At 37.6% G+C, this 13,328-nt stretch overlaps 1 protein-coding gene across 1 annotated transcript in view; it reads right to left on the minus strand.

The window, feature by feature from the left end:
* Positions 1 to 425: 425 nt before the first annotated feature.
* LOC140156984 (mitogen-activated protein kinase kinase kinase 4-like) overlaps positions 426 to 13,328 on the minus strand; it is a 52,970-nt gene continuing 40,067 nt past the window's right edge. Inside the window, exons 18-26 of the mRNA XM_072180031.1 lie at positions 12,687 to 12,853; positions 11,274 to 11,466; positions 10,421 to 10,491; positions 9,332 to 9,448; positions 8,140 to 8,299; positions 7,209 to 7,328; positions 5,617 to 5,729; positions 4,788 to 4,967; positions 426 to 3,348 (exon numbers count right to left, since the gene is read on the minus strand). Coding sequence (XP_072036132.1) covers positions 3,307 to 3,348; positions 4,788 to 4,967; positions 5,617 to 5,729; positions 7,209 to 7,328; positions 8,140 to 8,299; positions 9,332 to 9,448; positions 10,421 to 10,491; positions 11,274 to 11,466; positions 12,687 to 12,853 — 1,163 coding nt within the window. The 3' untranslated portion in view covers positions 426 to 3,306. The remainder of the gene's footprint in view (positions 3,349 to 4,787; positions 4,968 to 5,616; positions 5,730 to 7,208; positions 7,329 to 8,139; positions 8,300 to 9,331; positions 9,449 to 10,420; positions 10,492 to 11,273; positions 11,467 to 12,686; positions 12,854 to 13,328) is intronic.

Below are 13,328 nucleotides of genomic sequence, written 5' to 3' on the forward strand. Positions count from 1 at the left end.
AAAAACCAGAAATAAAACCAGGGTGATAAAATACTAAAATTTTCAGATGGATTACATCCAGGTGGAGTGATGACTAGATTATAAACATCGGAATCGCAATAAAAGGGAATATATTTGAAAGTATTATTCAAAACAAAACAACTTTTTGGTACATTATCTTCATGTAAGCATACTAAAGAGTTATGGACCCTACAGACTTTTTAAGGATGTAAATATCTGATGTAACATCATCGTCTATATTTAATCTAATCCCATTCCATTTTCAGCAATGTTTAATTTCTAACGAAATGTTTGATGACATAAATCAATAATATTATTTCTACAAGATTTTCTATGTAACATATTATCGATATTACGTCAAACACGCGTTAGAACTTAAACGTTACTTGGAATAGAATAAGAATAGATTAAATAACGAAGACATGTTACATCGATTACTCAAAGAGTCTGTAGCGGCCTTTATCTATTATCAATATGGGGATTATACAGCTTATGAAATAAAGCTGTATAATCCCTCAATGAGATTTGACAATAAGCCAATTCCTTGTATGCTTACATGATGGATAGACCAACATAATCATTGGGCAGGAAAAAACTCCTACATGTATGTGCTTGTGGCCCTCGAATATGTTTAAAATAAAACGGCCACAAGGTTGCATAGGTTTTACTTTAAACATGTTCAGGGGCCAATGACACAAAGGAGGTTTTCCTGCCCAACATATTTTTGCACTGTAATCTATATGCTATATGTTGGCGAAGTTACGTAATTAATCATATTAATTACCATAGCAATAGGTGAAAACAATCTTGAACATATCGCACTGCACTACAAGCAGGTTACACTCATCACCTGTGTATGTCTGCAATCATAGATTGAATACAATACTGGTCTTTTCAAAGATAATAATCTTACACTTTTACAGGTGCAAGTGAGCAGCATGATATGGTTCACATAGTACCGCGTGGACGTATCAGTGCAGCGCGGTATATTCAAAAATTGTTTTCACCTATTGCTATGGTAGTTAATCCGATTATTTCGTATCTTCGCCAAGGTATATCTACCACGACACAATATATTAGAATTTTTAGCAGACTATCAACTGCAGAGAAAAATTACTATAAATCAAGGATTAGTGCAGGAGGGCCATTAACTGCAATAGCTGCCCTATAGATATTTGACAATTTCTGTATTCTACATTGTATACACATCTAAAAAATGACAGCTGGCAGCTATTGCATAATAAGGTCTTCTTGCATTAACCCTTGGCCTCAATATGCCCTTCACCTTCAAGTTTACAGAAAACATGCATGTATAAATTTATATCTGGTTAACAATGATCATGTGGCTCCATGCATGAACCTGAAATCCCGTACACAGACACTAAACTGAGAAAAATCAAGTTAACCCCATGAACCTGATAATACTGCTCTCTATAGACCACTTGACATCATTGTTTATCAACAAAGGAGTGGGACTGGTCTATCGATATGCTTGAACGAACCGCTATACTGTTCAATGGCTTTCTTGTACTATATAAAATGTGGTGGGCGATTTAAAATGAATGTGTACTGAGCAAACTACGATGCGTACGCACACTGCGGGGCAAGGAAACAATGGAAATTGCCATAATTTGTGCACATACTGCCGGGCAATGACGTCACATGTCAAGTGGTCTATAGATAAAAAGTTTGGTTTATCCAGGTTGTTGGGTTTTTAGCAACAAAAGATATAGTGTTACTCTACACGCCCATGACTACAACTCAAAAATTGTGGAATATCAGGTTCATGCATGGGGCCACAGTTATAATAATTTTCTAGACTCTTTTTAATACATAAAAATGACAACATCTGAAACCATAAAATGACATTAATATTTTATCTGAAATACATCCAAAAAACAAAAGAACTTTGTTACATACATACATAACAGCTATTTACATAACAGTATATTTCTATATAGCGCTTTGCCAAGAAGTTGAACAAGGCGCTATACAAGTGATCTATACAGTAGCTACAATATTTATAACACACTAATTTTCTACTTTCAAAGTAAATTAAAAATAATTAATTACAATTTCTTATTTTAAAAATAAATAAAACACATCTTTAATCACATTTGGCACTGATTCTTCATCTAGTCTATCATTAAAATCTATTTGACAAAGTCTATCAATTTCACACAGTGGGTGTCTATGGAATAAGCAAGGAATTGCAAGACTGCATTCAAGACTATGCAACCCCAACTCTAACCCACAACTAGCAGTGTCCTATACATTGAGCGATTGCACATTAAAACCTTACTGTCAAGAAGACAACATTTACGATGAACTCAAGCACAACAAAGAGGGGTTCCTTGGACCATTCACATCTGGCAAATGAGATAAAACTTTCACAACAAAAACAGGGTTTTAATCCAACCTTAGATTGGTTACTGATTCATGGTTCAGGCCTCTACACACTAACATATTGTTGCTGACCACTGTGGCTCTACTAAGCCCATAATCCAGTTAAGAACTCAGGGACTTGCAACTAAAAAGCACACACCCTATGCATACCACAATAAACCTTCGCAGCCAGGATCAGCTCCCCGAGTTTCATATGGGTTACATCAGGACAATTTTATAGCAGGAAAATTCTTTGAAAGGAGAATTTCAAGTTAACTCATGTATTCACAAGAGCAACCTAACACCACTGCCGGGGCTTGTACTCCTACCCTTATGCATCAAAGTCTACGGCTTTGAGCCATCTTGACCGCTATCTATAGACCTTTTCAAATCAAAGTCTTTCAAAGACAGCGGTCGTTTATTTATGGATGACCCAGTTTACAATTATGGGTCATCAACGCTATCACAAACACAACTATTTAGCCTCAACACAAATCTGCATGAAAGACAGGATCAAGCATGGGATGTGTCTTTGTAAGAGATCGATGTTTACATCAGTGACATTATTTTTGTCAATATTATTTGTCAAAATTTTTTCAACATTTTCATTTTTCTTTCCATTACTGTCATACTGTGAAGTGCCAAATAGCAGTGGTGTTAGTTCAATATATAAGGAAAATATTTTACCTGATTACCCCATGTTGACATTGGCTAAATTAGCTGTACTTTCGCTCAAAGGGTACTGTAATTCATGATTTTCTTATTCGCTATTTTAACCCCTTAGCTTACTGAAATACTCCTAACAGCACCCGCTTTTTCGAACTTTTGCAAACTCGATTTGAAATGGTGTATTGGCATTGCTGCTCCAAGACCCAAGACTCATCTTCAGATGCAACATCTTGCACGGCAAAGATTATTTCTTCAAATTTCTTCATCCCCATCTTCTAATTCTACTCCAGCAACCTGTAAAAAAAAATAAACACATATAAGACGGATTAAAGAAGGCTCTACCTGCAATAGCTGCCTTATAAACATTTTACAATTTCTGCTAATTATATATTGTACACATCTAAGAGAACAACACATAGCAGCTATTGCATTGCAGACAGGGTTATCTTTACAAACACCTCAACATACAATATAGCGGCAAAATTTTCACTGGGATTTTATTTTCACACTTTTTTGAGGTTAATTTCAGAACCGCAAACTTTAAAAGCTTTACCCACAGGCTTTAAAGTGCAACTGTTTGTAATCAAAAAATACAAGAACCCCAAAGCTGCTCTGATTACTAAATAATTAAAATCGCGAAAAATATCGCACTTTACGTGAATTAGTAAAGAAGATAGGCAAAACGTGATTGCCTTCAGATATAAAAATCACCTGTGTGTTTTTGGAATTACACATGAGGTTATTCCTGCCAGGCGACATCAACAATATCCATAACCCATCTTTTTCAGTTAGCCAGTACAAGGTTCAGAAACATCTTCTCATTGTTAATAGTTGGTTAATACCAAACACACAAAGCTTTGTAACCCACCGCTTAAATAGGGTTTAGCCAAAGCAAACAAAGACTAGTGTTGCATAAGAATTCTATTGTCAAGAGTAGCAGCCTATTATCCTCTTCAACAATAGGATTAATGATTGTGATGTGTTCGACTGGCACTAGCAAAATGAGATACATTAGGTCCTGGTGCTCAATCCCGCCGATTAACTCTGCGGCGTCTCGGAGCATTTCGATGGCTTTCCTGCGGCTTGCAGTTTAAAGCTGCAGCACGCCGACAAATTAATATAGTGTAGCCATATCCCTGGTTGCGAATTCGCGAGCAGTTATGGGTATCGAGTTTGCAACATCTTGCCATCTTCTTGTTCTGCGGTTTGTCATTCATTACTCGAAACCTTTATATTAATGTTTATTGTAGTACTTACTTCAGTTTACTCACCGTGAGTAATTTGCGGATTGGTCAATATAATCCGCCAAAGAAAGTATATCGCATCATTCATCAACGCACTCAAGGACACTAATTTGTTAGGGTATTGTTGTCAAGTGATATAAGCCGGTTGCGAGAAATGCAGGAGTTGGGCCGATCAACCCCATGAACAGGTTACTGAACATGGCTTTCATCGGGCAAACACACATTTTGTTAGTGCATATTGCAACAGTATTTTATTTCTCAGCATAGGTGCATCGGCGTGGGTCTGCGGCTTAGGTTCCGGGCACACCAAAGTTAATCAGCACCGACTTGGGTCCCTTTTGCCGTAATATGAATATGACCTTTATGCACACTCCCTTCTATTAAATGCCCCCCTCATCTTTTTTTCAAAGAAAAAGTGACCAAAATGCAGAAAATTTCCATGCCATAGCAGACGATCACATAGTCAACACCATAGTATATATATGTTACCTTAATGAAGGAGTGATCCAATAGTTCACTAGCTGTCCATCTTTCTGATGACTGATGTTGAAGACAATGTGACAAGAAGTCTTTCCCTTCTGGACTCAGGCTCTCCGGCACATGTGGTATAGCACCATCACCCACTTTATAGACAATGGTGAACTCATGGTCGAATTCATGCCACGGTCTCTGCATTGCAGAAAGCAAAGAAAAGAGAGAATGAAAGCAAAGCTGTCAACTTTTCAGAATTGCTTGGCGTGAGATATTGTCAAATAGGGAGGTACCGGGACAGAAATATACTTTGCTGACTACAATTAAATGCTAAATGACTTAATTTTGTTGACTCCTGATTTTTTCACCAGCGTGCTAGAGATTGGGGTGGGGTGTGCGGGCTAATGACACAATCAATTTTCTCAACCTAAAGTGTTAGAAATTGCCCAAATGCCTTAAAATGTGAGAAACTCACACCAAATGTTTGAGTGTTGACAGTCCTGATGAAAGTAGGGAATGAAAAATAGTCTGCTAATGACTTTCTTAAACATCTAAGACACTGCAAGATTTTCCAATTTAGAAACAAAATACACTGTGTTACAAATTGATTGATAAGTTGATTTATATTAAAGAGGAAGCCCTGCCAGAACACTGGGGTGAACCAAACCTGCCTGGTTATCAAATTAATCAGTGACAAGATTATCTCTGAATTTGACAGGTGCTAATTGATGCAATAACATTAAAACATCATTTAGCAATTGTCTAATTCAGAGATAACCTTGTCATTGATTAATATAATAACCAGGCAGGTTTGGTGCAGCGCTTCCTCTTTAAGTTATAGTCATACCTTTCCACTAGCCATTTCAATCACCACACAACCCAGACTCCAGATATCAGCAGCTCTCCCATATCCTGCTTTGTCCTGCCCCGTCTGCGTGATTACTTCTGGTGCCATGTAAGCTGTAACGATTTATACAGAAAAGAAGAAATGCTAACATTTTGAAGCCAAGTCATCAGGACATATTTCCCCCCATGTGCGTGATTTTCTCTGGGAGGTCGAAATAGCAAAAACTTTTGCTTTGGCCTATTATTTGTCGCAACTTAAGGGAAGGGGTATGAACGTTTGGACAGTATTTATTGTGGGACATTAGAGCACATCAGACCTATCGAATTGCATTCTGAATACGAAGAATGTCCTTCTGATATCAAATAATTTTGATTTTTTGAAATTGCAATGTAATACACATTTTATGGCAAATGATTCAAAATTGATATTTTTGATATTTAACAGTACTCGAAGTAAACTTTATAAATCTGATGATTTATATTTGAAGTGTATGTAGGTGGGATGAAAAGCTGACGATCAATTGAAAATTTTGACCTTTTCAGTATTGAAGCTATGGATTTTTTTCCAAAAAAAAAAAAAAAAATTAGGTCCTTTTGGGAAAAAAAATCCATATCTTCAATATGAAATGTCAAAATTTTCAACTGATCGTCGGCTTTTCCTCCCTGCTACATACACTTTAAGAATATATCATTAAATTTATAAAATTTACTTCGAGGACTGTTATATCTCAAAAATGTGAAAAATATCAAATTTTATTAATTTGTCATAAAATTTGTATTATATCGTGATTTTCATAAAATGAAAATTATTTGATATCAGAAAGATATTCTTCGTATTCAGAATGCAATTCGATAGGTCTGATGTGCTCTCATGTCCCACAAAAATACTGTCGAAACGCTCATTCCAGTTCCCTTAATAACTGCAATACGTATGGAAATATAAATGCGACCAGTGGCTTCCTGGACTCATTTCCTACAAGATCCAGACCTGAAACTGGGTCTTTACAAAAAAAAGAGGAAAGAAGCTGAAAATGCTCAAAAAACACTAAAAAACAGCATAAAATTGGAGTAAAATGGCTCAAATTGGGCTGAAAATCAAAGAAAACACGTAAATTTTAGGTATAAAAAAAGAGGAAATCAACTGAAAAGAGGAAAAGTTTCAGGTCTGAAGATCAAAGTGTTACCCTGCAGAAATAAACCCAAACTGGACAAATATGACCCATTACACTGAGCCTTGGGACCTCACATATTAAACCTTTATCTTTCTCTATGAATGTGGGCATTATTTTTCTCAATATTTTATTTGAGCAAAAACACCGATAGCTCAGGCACTGCTTCAACACACCTTAAAATTTTGAAGGCACCCATCTCCTCATACATAATTGTTTCGTCTTGACCGGCACATGATAACCTTTACTAGGTATGCAAATGATAACTTAGTAAAGCCCTTGGTTGTATTTTTTTGCTTCAGTTGGCATGGGACGATTTGAACCGAGAAGCATCAAGTCTCTTTCACGCTAATAACAGACAGAATCAATCAATGACACCTTTTTCTCTCTCAAATTTCATTTTGATTCATATCCGAAAACTTACCTGCAGTTCCCATGAAAGCACTGATTTCTCCCGGCATTGTATTGTGTTTCTGTAATCTCACAGCACAGCCAAAGTCACCTAGTTTTACATGACCATCAGATGATAAGAAGATATTGGCACCTGGGGATGCAAACAATATGATATGACATGGTTAACCCGTAACTGGCAATAAGACCCTAGATGAAAGCTTAATAACGTACTAATTTCGATATTTAATCAACTGTTTTTCAAAAAATTATCGAGATATTTCACGATTGATTTGAAAGATTTCACATATTATTTTTTATGTTGTTCAGATGATTTTCTATGGTGCACCGAGTTCGAATTTCACCAAAAATCTCCATCCTGTCTTCACTTCCATGTTACGTGTCAGGGCTGTAATTCATGAAAGACTGGAACAGCCCACTGCATTGTTGTATTTTCTGGAATTCCAACACAATTCGTCCTATATCTTACCTTTAATATCCCTGTGTACAATTCCTCTTTCATGCAGCACACTAATAGCAATAGTTATCTCCCTTGTATACCGTCTGATCATATCCTCTGGTAGGCCAGCTGTTCATTCTATATCTTACCTTTAATATCCCTGTGTACAATTCCTCTTTCATGCAGCACACTAATAGCAATAGTTATCTCCGTGTATACCGCCTAATCATATCCTCTGGTAGGCCAGCTGTTCATTCTATATCTTACCTTTAATATCCCTGTGTACAATTCCTCTTTCATGCAGCACACTAATAGCAATAGTTATCTCCCGTGTATACCGTCTAATCATATCCTCTGGTAGGCCAGCTGTTCATTCTATATCTTACCTTTAATATCCCTGTGTACAATTCCTCTTTCATGCAGCACACTAATAGCAATAGTTATCTCCCTTGTATACCGTCTGATCATATCCTCTGGTAGGCCAGCTGTTCATTCTATATCTTACCTTTAATATCCCTGTGTACAATTCCTCTTTCATGTAGCACACTAATAGCAATAGTTATCTCCCGTGTATACCGTCTAATCATATCCTCTGGTAGGCCAGCTTTAGCAACCTCTGCTATGGTGCCTTCATCACAGTACTCCATGAATATTAGCAGCTCTTCCTGAGAAATTATGAGAGAAAATTTTACAAATATCATAAAATTGGAACAAAAGTTGAACCATTTACTGTTGTGTGACAAACAGAAATTTTCAATTACCCCCCCTCGCTTCTTTTCACAGAATTCGGGAAAATATCCACCCTCTGATGCTGTATTCCATTCAGCCTTTGGCTTCATGGAATACGGCACCAGACCGTAGATATGATCAAACAGGGGGTAACTAATATTATCCATTAGTTGATAAGAAATCTGTAATCTCATTGGTCAAACACCACTTGGATAAAAATTTGTATTACCTGCGTACTCCTCATACAGGCAGGTAATATTTTCCATATTACCTGCAGAGTCCTAACACGCGCACATCTGGGTAACATGACTCGCGCGATATCCTAAACTGGCGCAAATACTTTACCCGCGGCATGGCTGCACTGTTAAAAAGCAAGATAGAAACTGGCCTACTTTCCAGTAAGGTTATAAAACTAAATTCCTTATATAATTCATGTTCACTGAAGGGATAAATCATTACCCAATGCACTGTTTGTTCTCACAAAATATGGGAAAATCACAGACAAGAGAGATACAGACCGTGTACAACCAGTCAAAGTCCCCGTGTATTGTATGATGTGAGTTCTCGCATATTCATGAGAGCCGATTGTTCGATCGAGCCGTGTCTAACAATCATACCAGCGCTGTGTGCCTTCGCGCATACGCAGTAGCATAGCAGTCTCGCCTGCCGCATTTCATGGGACAATCAGCTCTCATGGGACAATCAGCTCTCATAATCAGGTGATACTGAGACTTTGACTGATTGCACTCGGTCTGTATCTCTCTCGTCTGTGGGGAAAATATCTACAGTCGGGTGCCATAATACAGCACAAGCATAATTGATGCTGTATGCAACTGTGTGTACATCATTCTATATCAAAATGCAATGTTATGAGTCTCATTTTTTTCACCAAGTATAGTCAAACAAAGTATACACTGGTTGTTTTCCTAAATAATGTGTGTTGAAAACTGATACAAAATTGTACTAACCCTGTGTATTTCAACACCGTAATAGCGGACAAGGTTCGGATGTCTAATCCCCTCAAAGTTGCGGAATTCATCAGCGATGTCTCGGATAACGCTGTGATCATTACGCTGAAACCGCACCTGCAAAAACAAAATGGTGAAAGATTGAGCTATGTGTTTAAGGTTATGATGGACAAACAATCACAGGCAAAAAATATCATCTCTCTTTCCTTGGTGTTGGGGTCACGCACCTCATAATAAATTGGGTGTGAGGTGTTCCCCACTTACCTCCCACAACAAGTCTGTTTGTACTACCCCAATATATATGCCAGTACCCACCAGGGTGGAGAGAGAGAGAATAGAGTAGGGCTGTCAACTGTCCGCATTAGGCATGACACCAGGGTCCAGCCAGTTTGCTCCTGGGACGGGCAAAATTAATGCCTTTGACAGATGCTATATCATAAATTGTATGTTTTGAAAAGCTAATTGCCCTTTTTAGTAGACCCAATTTGTAGAACAAGGCCATATCAGCACATATTTGAACTCTTTGAACCCCCATGGGCTATAGATGTCTGGTAAATATTTTAAAGGTCAAATTAGGACAGGCAAATTTATTCAAATGACGGGCAACCCTCAATTTCTAGCTAAGACCCTGCGTGACACTCACATATTTGAGCCCAAAGTAGTAAAATCCCACGCATCGTCAAAATATTATGTGAAAATAACCAATCATAGTGTAAAAATTTTATTTGGACATTTTTCCACCTCTGAGAGGGGGCACAGCCCCCCTCAACACAACTGCCTTGTGCAAGTACAATGGGCAGCCCTAACATGCCAAAAATTAATTTTTAATCAACTTAACATTTTAGACAATATCTTATGCCAAGCAATTCTGTAATTGTAAAGTTGACTTGACAGCCCTGCAATAAAGTTTGACATGCCTTGCCTGTGAACACAATTATACAATCATGCTGGTGGGTTCAAGCCCCAACCCCAACACGAGCCAAAGCCTGTACCACAGCACCAAAACATTTTATACACATCACATAAAAAGTTATTCCCCTTTATCTCATAAAAAGCTAAAATCAATAGTAACTTATAATTTAAGCTTACCTCTTTCATGGCTAATGTTTCGCCGGTTTCCATATTAATACAAGAATACACAGTAGCTGATACACCTTCACCTACAAATAAGAACGTGAAGTGGTACATTACTGGGTAAATATTTGAAGAGAAACATTCAAAGTAATGGTCATATCATACTATAAATAAGCAGGCGTTTTTGATGATGCATCTACATCTGGTCGCTGCCTGCATTAGTGACAAATTGCTACCAGTTGAACTCAAGTCAGACAGAATCAGTCACCAGCAACGACTGAATAGCCAGTAATGTTTGCAACCGGGGGAGGGGATGTACTCTGTAAACCTTGCGCTACTGCAAGTGCCACCCTCAAATCCCATCTTTTTCAAGCTCTTTTTTAGTTCCTGTGACTCCCATCAATTTCTTGTTCCATCCCAAAAACCTCAGTTTGATGTTCTCGGAAACTTTTGGCTATATTGTCCTCTTAAAAACCCTTAACTTTGTTTCGAACATGATCTATCTCCAAGCATTTATTTCCAAGACAATTTAGGAAATTTTCATCAAAAATGGCACTAAACAAAACCCCATTTTAGCTCTGGAGACCCCATTTTATGTCCTCACACTTCAGTTCCGGAACCTGTATTTTTAATCTGGGCGGCAGTTATCTACCAAAATTTATTTGAGTATTTGGAATTCCAAACAAAATGTCAAATTTTAGGCCAAATCGTGCATAACTGGATTTTATAAATTTCAACAATATTCTACAGGACTTTAACATACAACTAGCAATTTTTTAGCTGGAAAGATGGCAGTGAAATCTTCCACAGGGTGTGTGCATTTTAAATGGAATATAGCCCAACATACACACTATTGTAGCAAACCTACCTATTTTGAAGCCCCTTTGCCAGCCAAATGTGACCTTCTTACAGTTGATATTGATGCTTTCGTTGTCACTTGGTTTATCACTCACACAGCCAATCCGTTGTCTCTCCATCAGCATGGTATTCCGCTGCACCTCAAGCTCTTCCAGCGCCTCCCTAATCTTGGTCATGCGATCTTTCTTTTCCGATTCAGGGTCCTTAAAACAACAGCGGTAGAAGTGAAATAGTATAATTTCAGATGCAACTCATGCGCATATTTGGGGGGGGCTTTGGGGGCGCCAGCCCCCGGGGTAAAAGCAGGGACGGTAAAAATGAAGGGGCGGCGGAAGAAGAAGGGGCGGCAAAAACAGGGGTGCCAAAAAGAATTAGTAAATACAAAAGGGGGCAAAAATTTGATAAAGCATAAAATATTTTGAAAAAAATGGTACTATACATCAAAATGCGCTGCTTTTAGGGCGAGAAAAAAATTGGGTCAACCTTTTCCGGCTGTTGAGGAAGGGGCGGCAATGTCCTACCTGCACTGTGCTGACAAGCATATGTAGCTTTAAACCATGATTTTCAAAGCTTAAAGCCAGATAACAATTGCAATCTATGCGTCAACCTGTCATCGCTACCTACTGTTAATGCTTACAATCCTGGAATTGAACATTTTTTTAGAGCCACCAAACCTTTTACATTAGCATTGCTTATTCTCTGTTGACAAGGGAGTCTTCAGTGAATGGCACTTTTCAGAGCCATCAGTAGGCAAGGGGCGGCCTACATGTCTCATTCTTAGGTACTTTGACCTGAAGAAGTCAGAGCTACTCCTGATGAAAGCTTGACAGTTCTAAACTTGTCCGATGGTGAACCCGCTAAAAAAAACTAACTCCCGTCGTAAAAGCCTATCCCACAATTAGTTCTTTTCAACACTTGCCACACTTTGTCGAAATTATATGTAGTTTTTCACAATCATGGAATTGGTGTATATTGTTGGAAAACTTCTGAAGACATCATTGGCATTTCTCAACACTGCATGAGGGAGGGGGTGGCAGTTTTGAATTCATAAAGGAGTATTTCATGATCTTAGCATCCTCTTTATATACTTCTGGTGCACCAGAACGTAATTCATATTTGACCAAATTTTTGCTGAACAAATTGGTCTGCAAGAATTTTTCCACATGAAAATTATGTAGCTAGAGGTTTCCAGTAGTGTAAAAATCTTAAAAATGTGTGGATCACAAAATACCCTTTTAACATAAAAGTGCTCCAAGACTCTTAAAAAAATTGTGCATTAGCCTAAACATAACTCCCCCCAAAAAAAGCCGGTTGATCAGAACCCTGTCCCTTATTTGTGCACTCACACATTACATTGACAACATATGTGACCAAAAAGTTGTAGAGATGGTAGAAAATGCTTTATTTCAAGAATTGGTCTTACCTTGGTGAGAATAGTTTGAAACGTCCTTGCAGACAGACTTGTAGACAATGCGCTTAACTTAGGTGATAAGGGCGACGTGATGCCACTTTGAGGAGATGTGACTTGTGAACTACCAGCAGGTGGTGAACTTATCGGATTGGAGATTTTACGTCTTGGAAAGCTGGGCTCTAGAAAGCAGGATTTCAAATTGAAAAAAATATTAAGAACAGCTGTTACATCTTAGAATATTATTTGAAATGCCATATTTTATGTTTTCTACATGGGTTTTGCACCTTACTTTTTGCCTATGTTTCAAATTAAAAATTTCCTACAATAGAACTCCATGATACAACTTATATCAAACAATTATACATTTAGCTGTAGCAGTTAAGTCCATAAGGCCCAAAATAAGTAAAACCATCCCAAACGTTTCAACTGAAAAACTTATTTTTTTATTACTTTCATCAAAAATCTTGGAATAATTCATTAAAAAAAAAAAATCCAATATAAAGAAGCTCAAAAAAAATTATTTTCTATATTTCAAAATCATAAAGTTCATGTTCCCCACTGTTATATATACCAATATAACGTGACTGCGGTGTCGTGTATCTTCCAATTTGCAATAGATCTCAATTAAGGTGAATTGAGCATTTGCTCAGCAAC

Source organism: Amphiura filiformis, chromosome 7 (genome assembly GCF_039555335.1).
Source record: "Amphiura filiformis chromosome 7, Afil_fr2py, whole genome shotgun sequence".
Lineage (NCBI taxonomy): Eukaryota > Metazoa > Echinodermata > Ophiuroidea > Amphilepidida > Amphiuridae > Amphiura > Amphiura filiformis.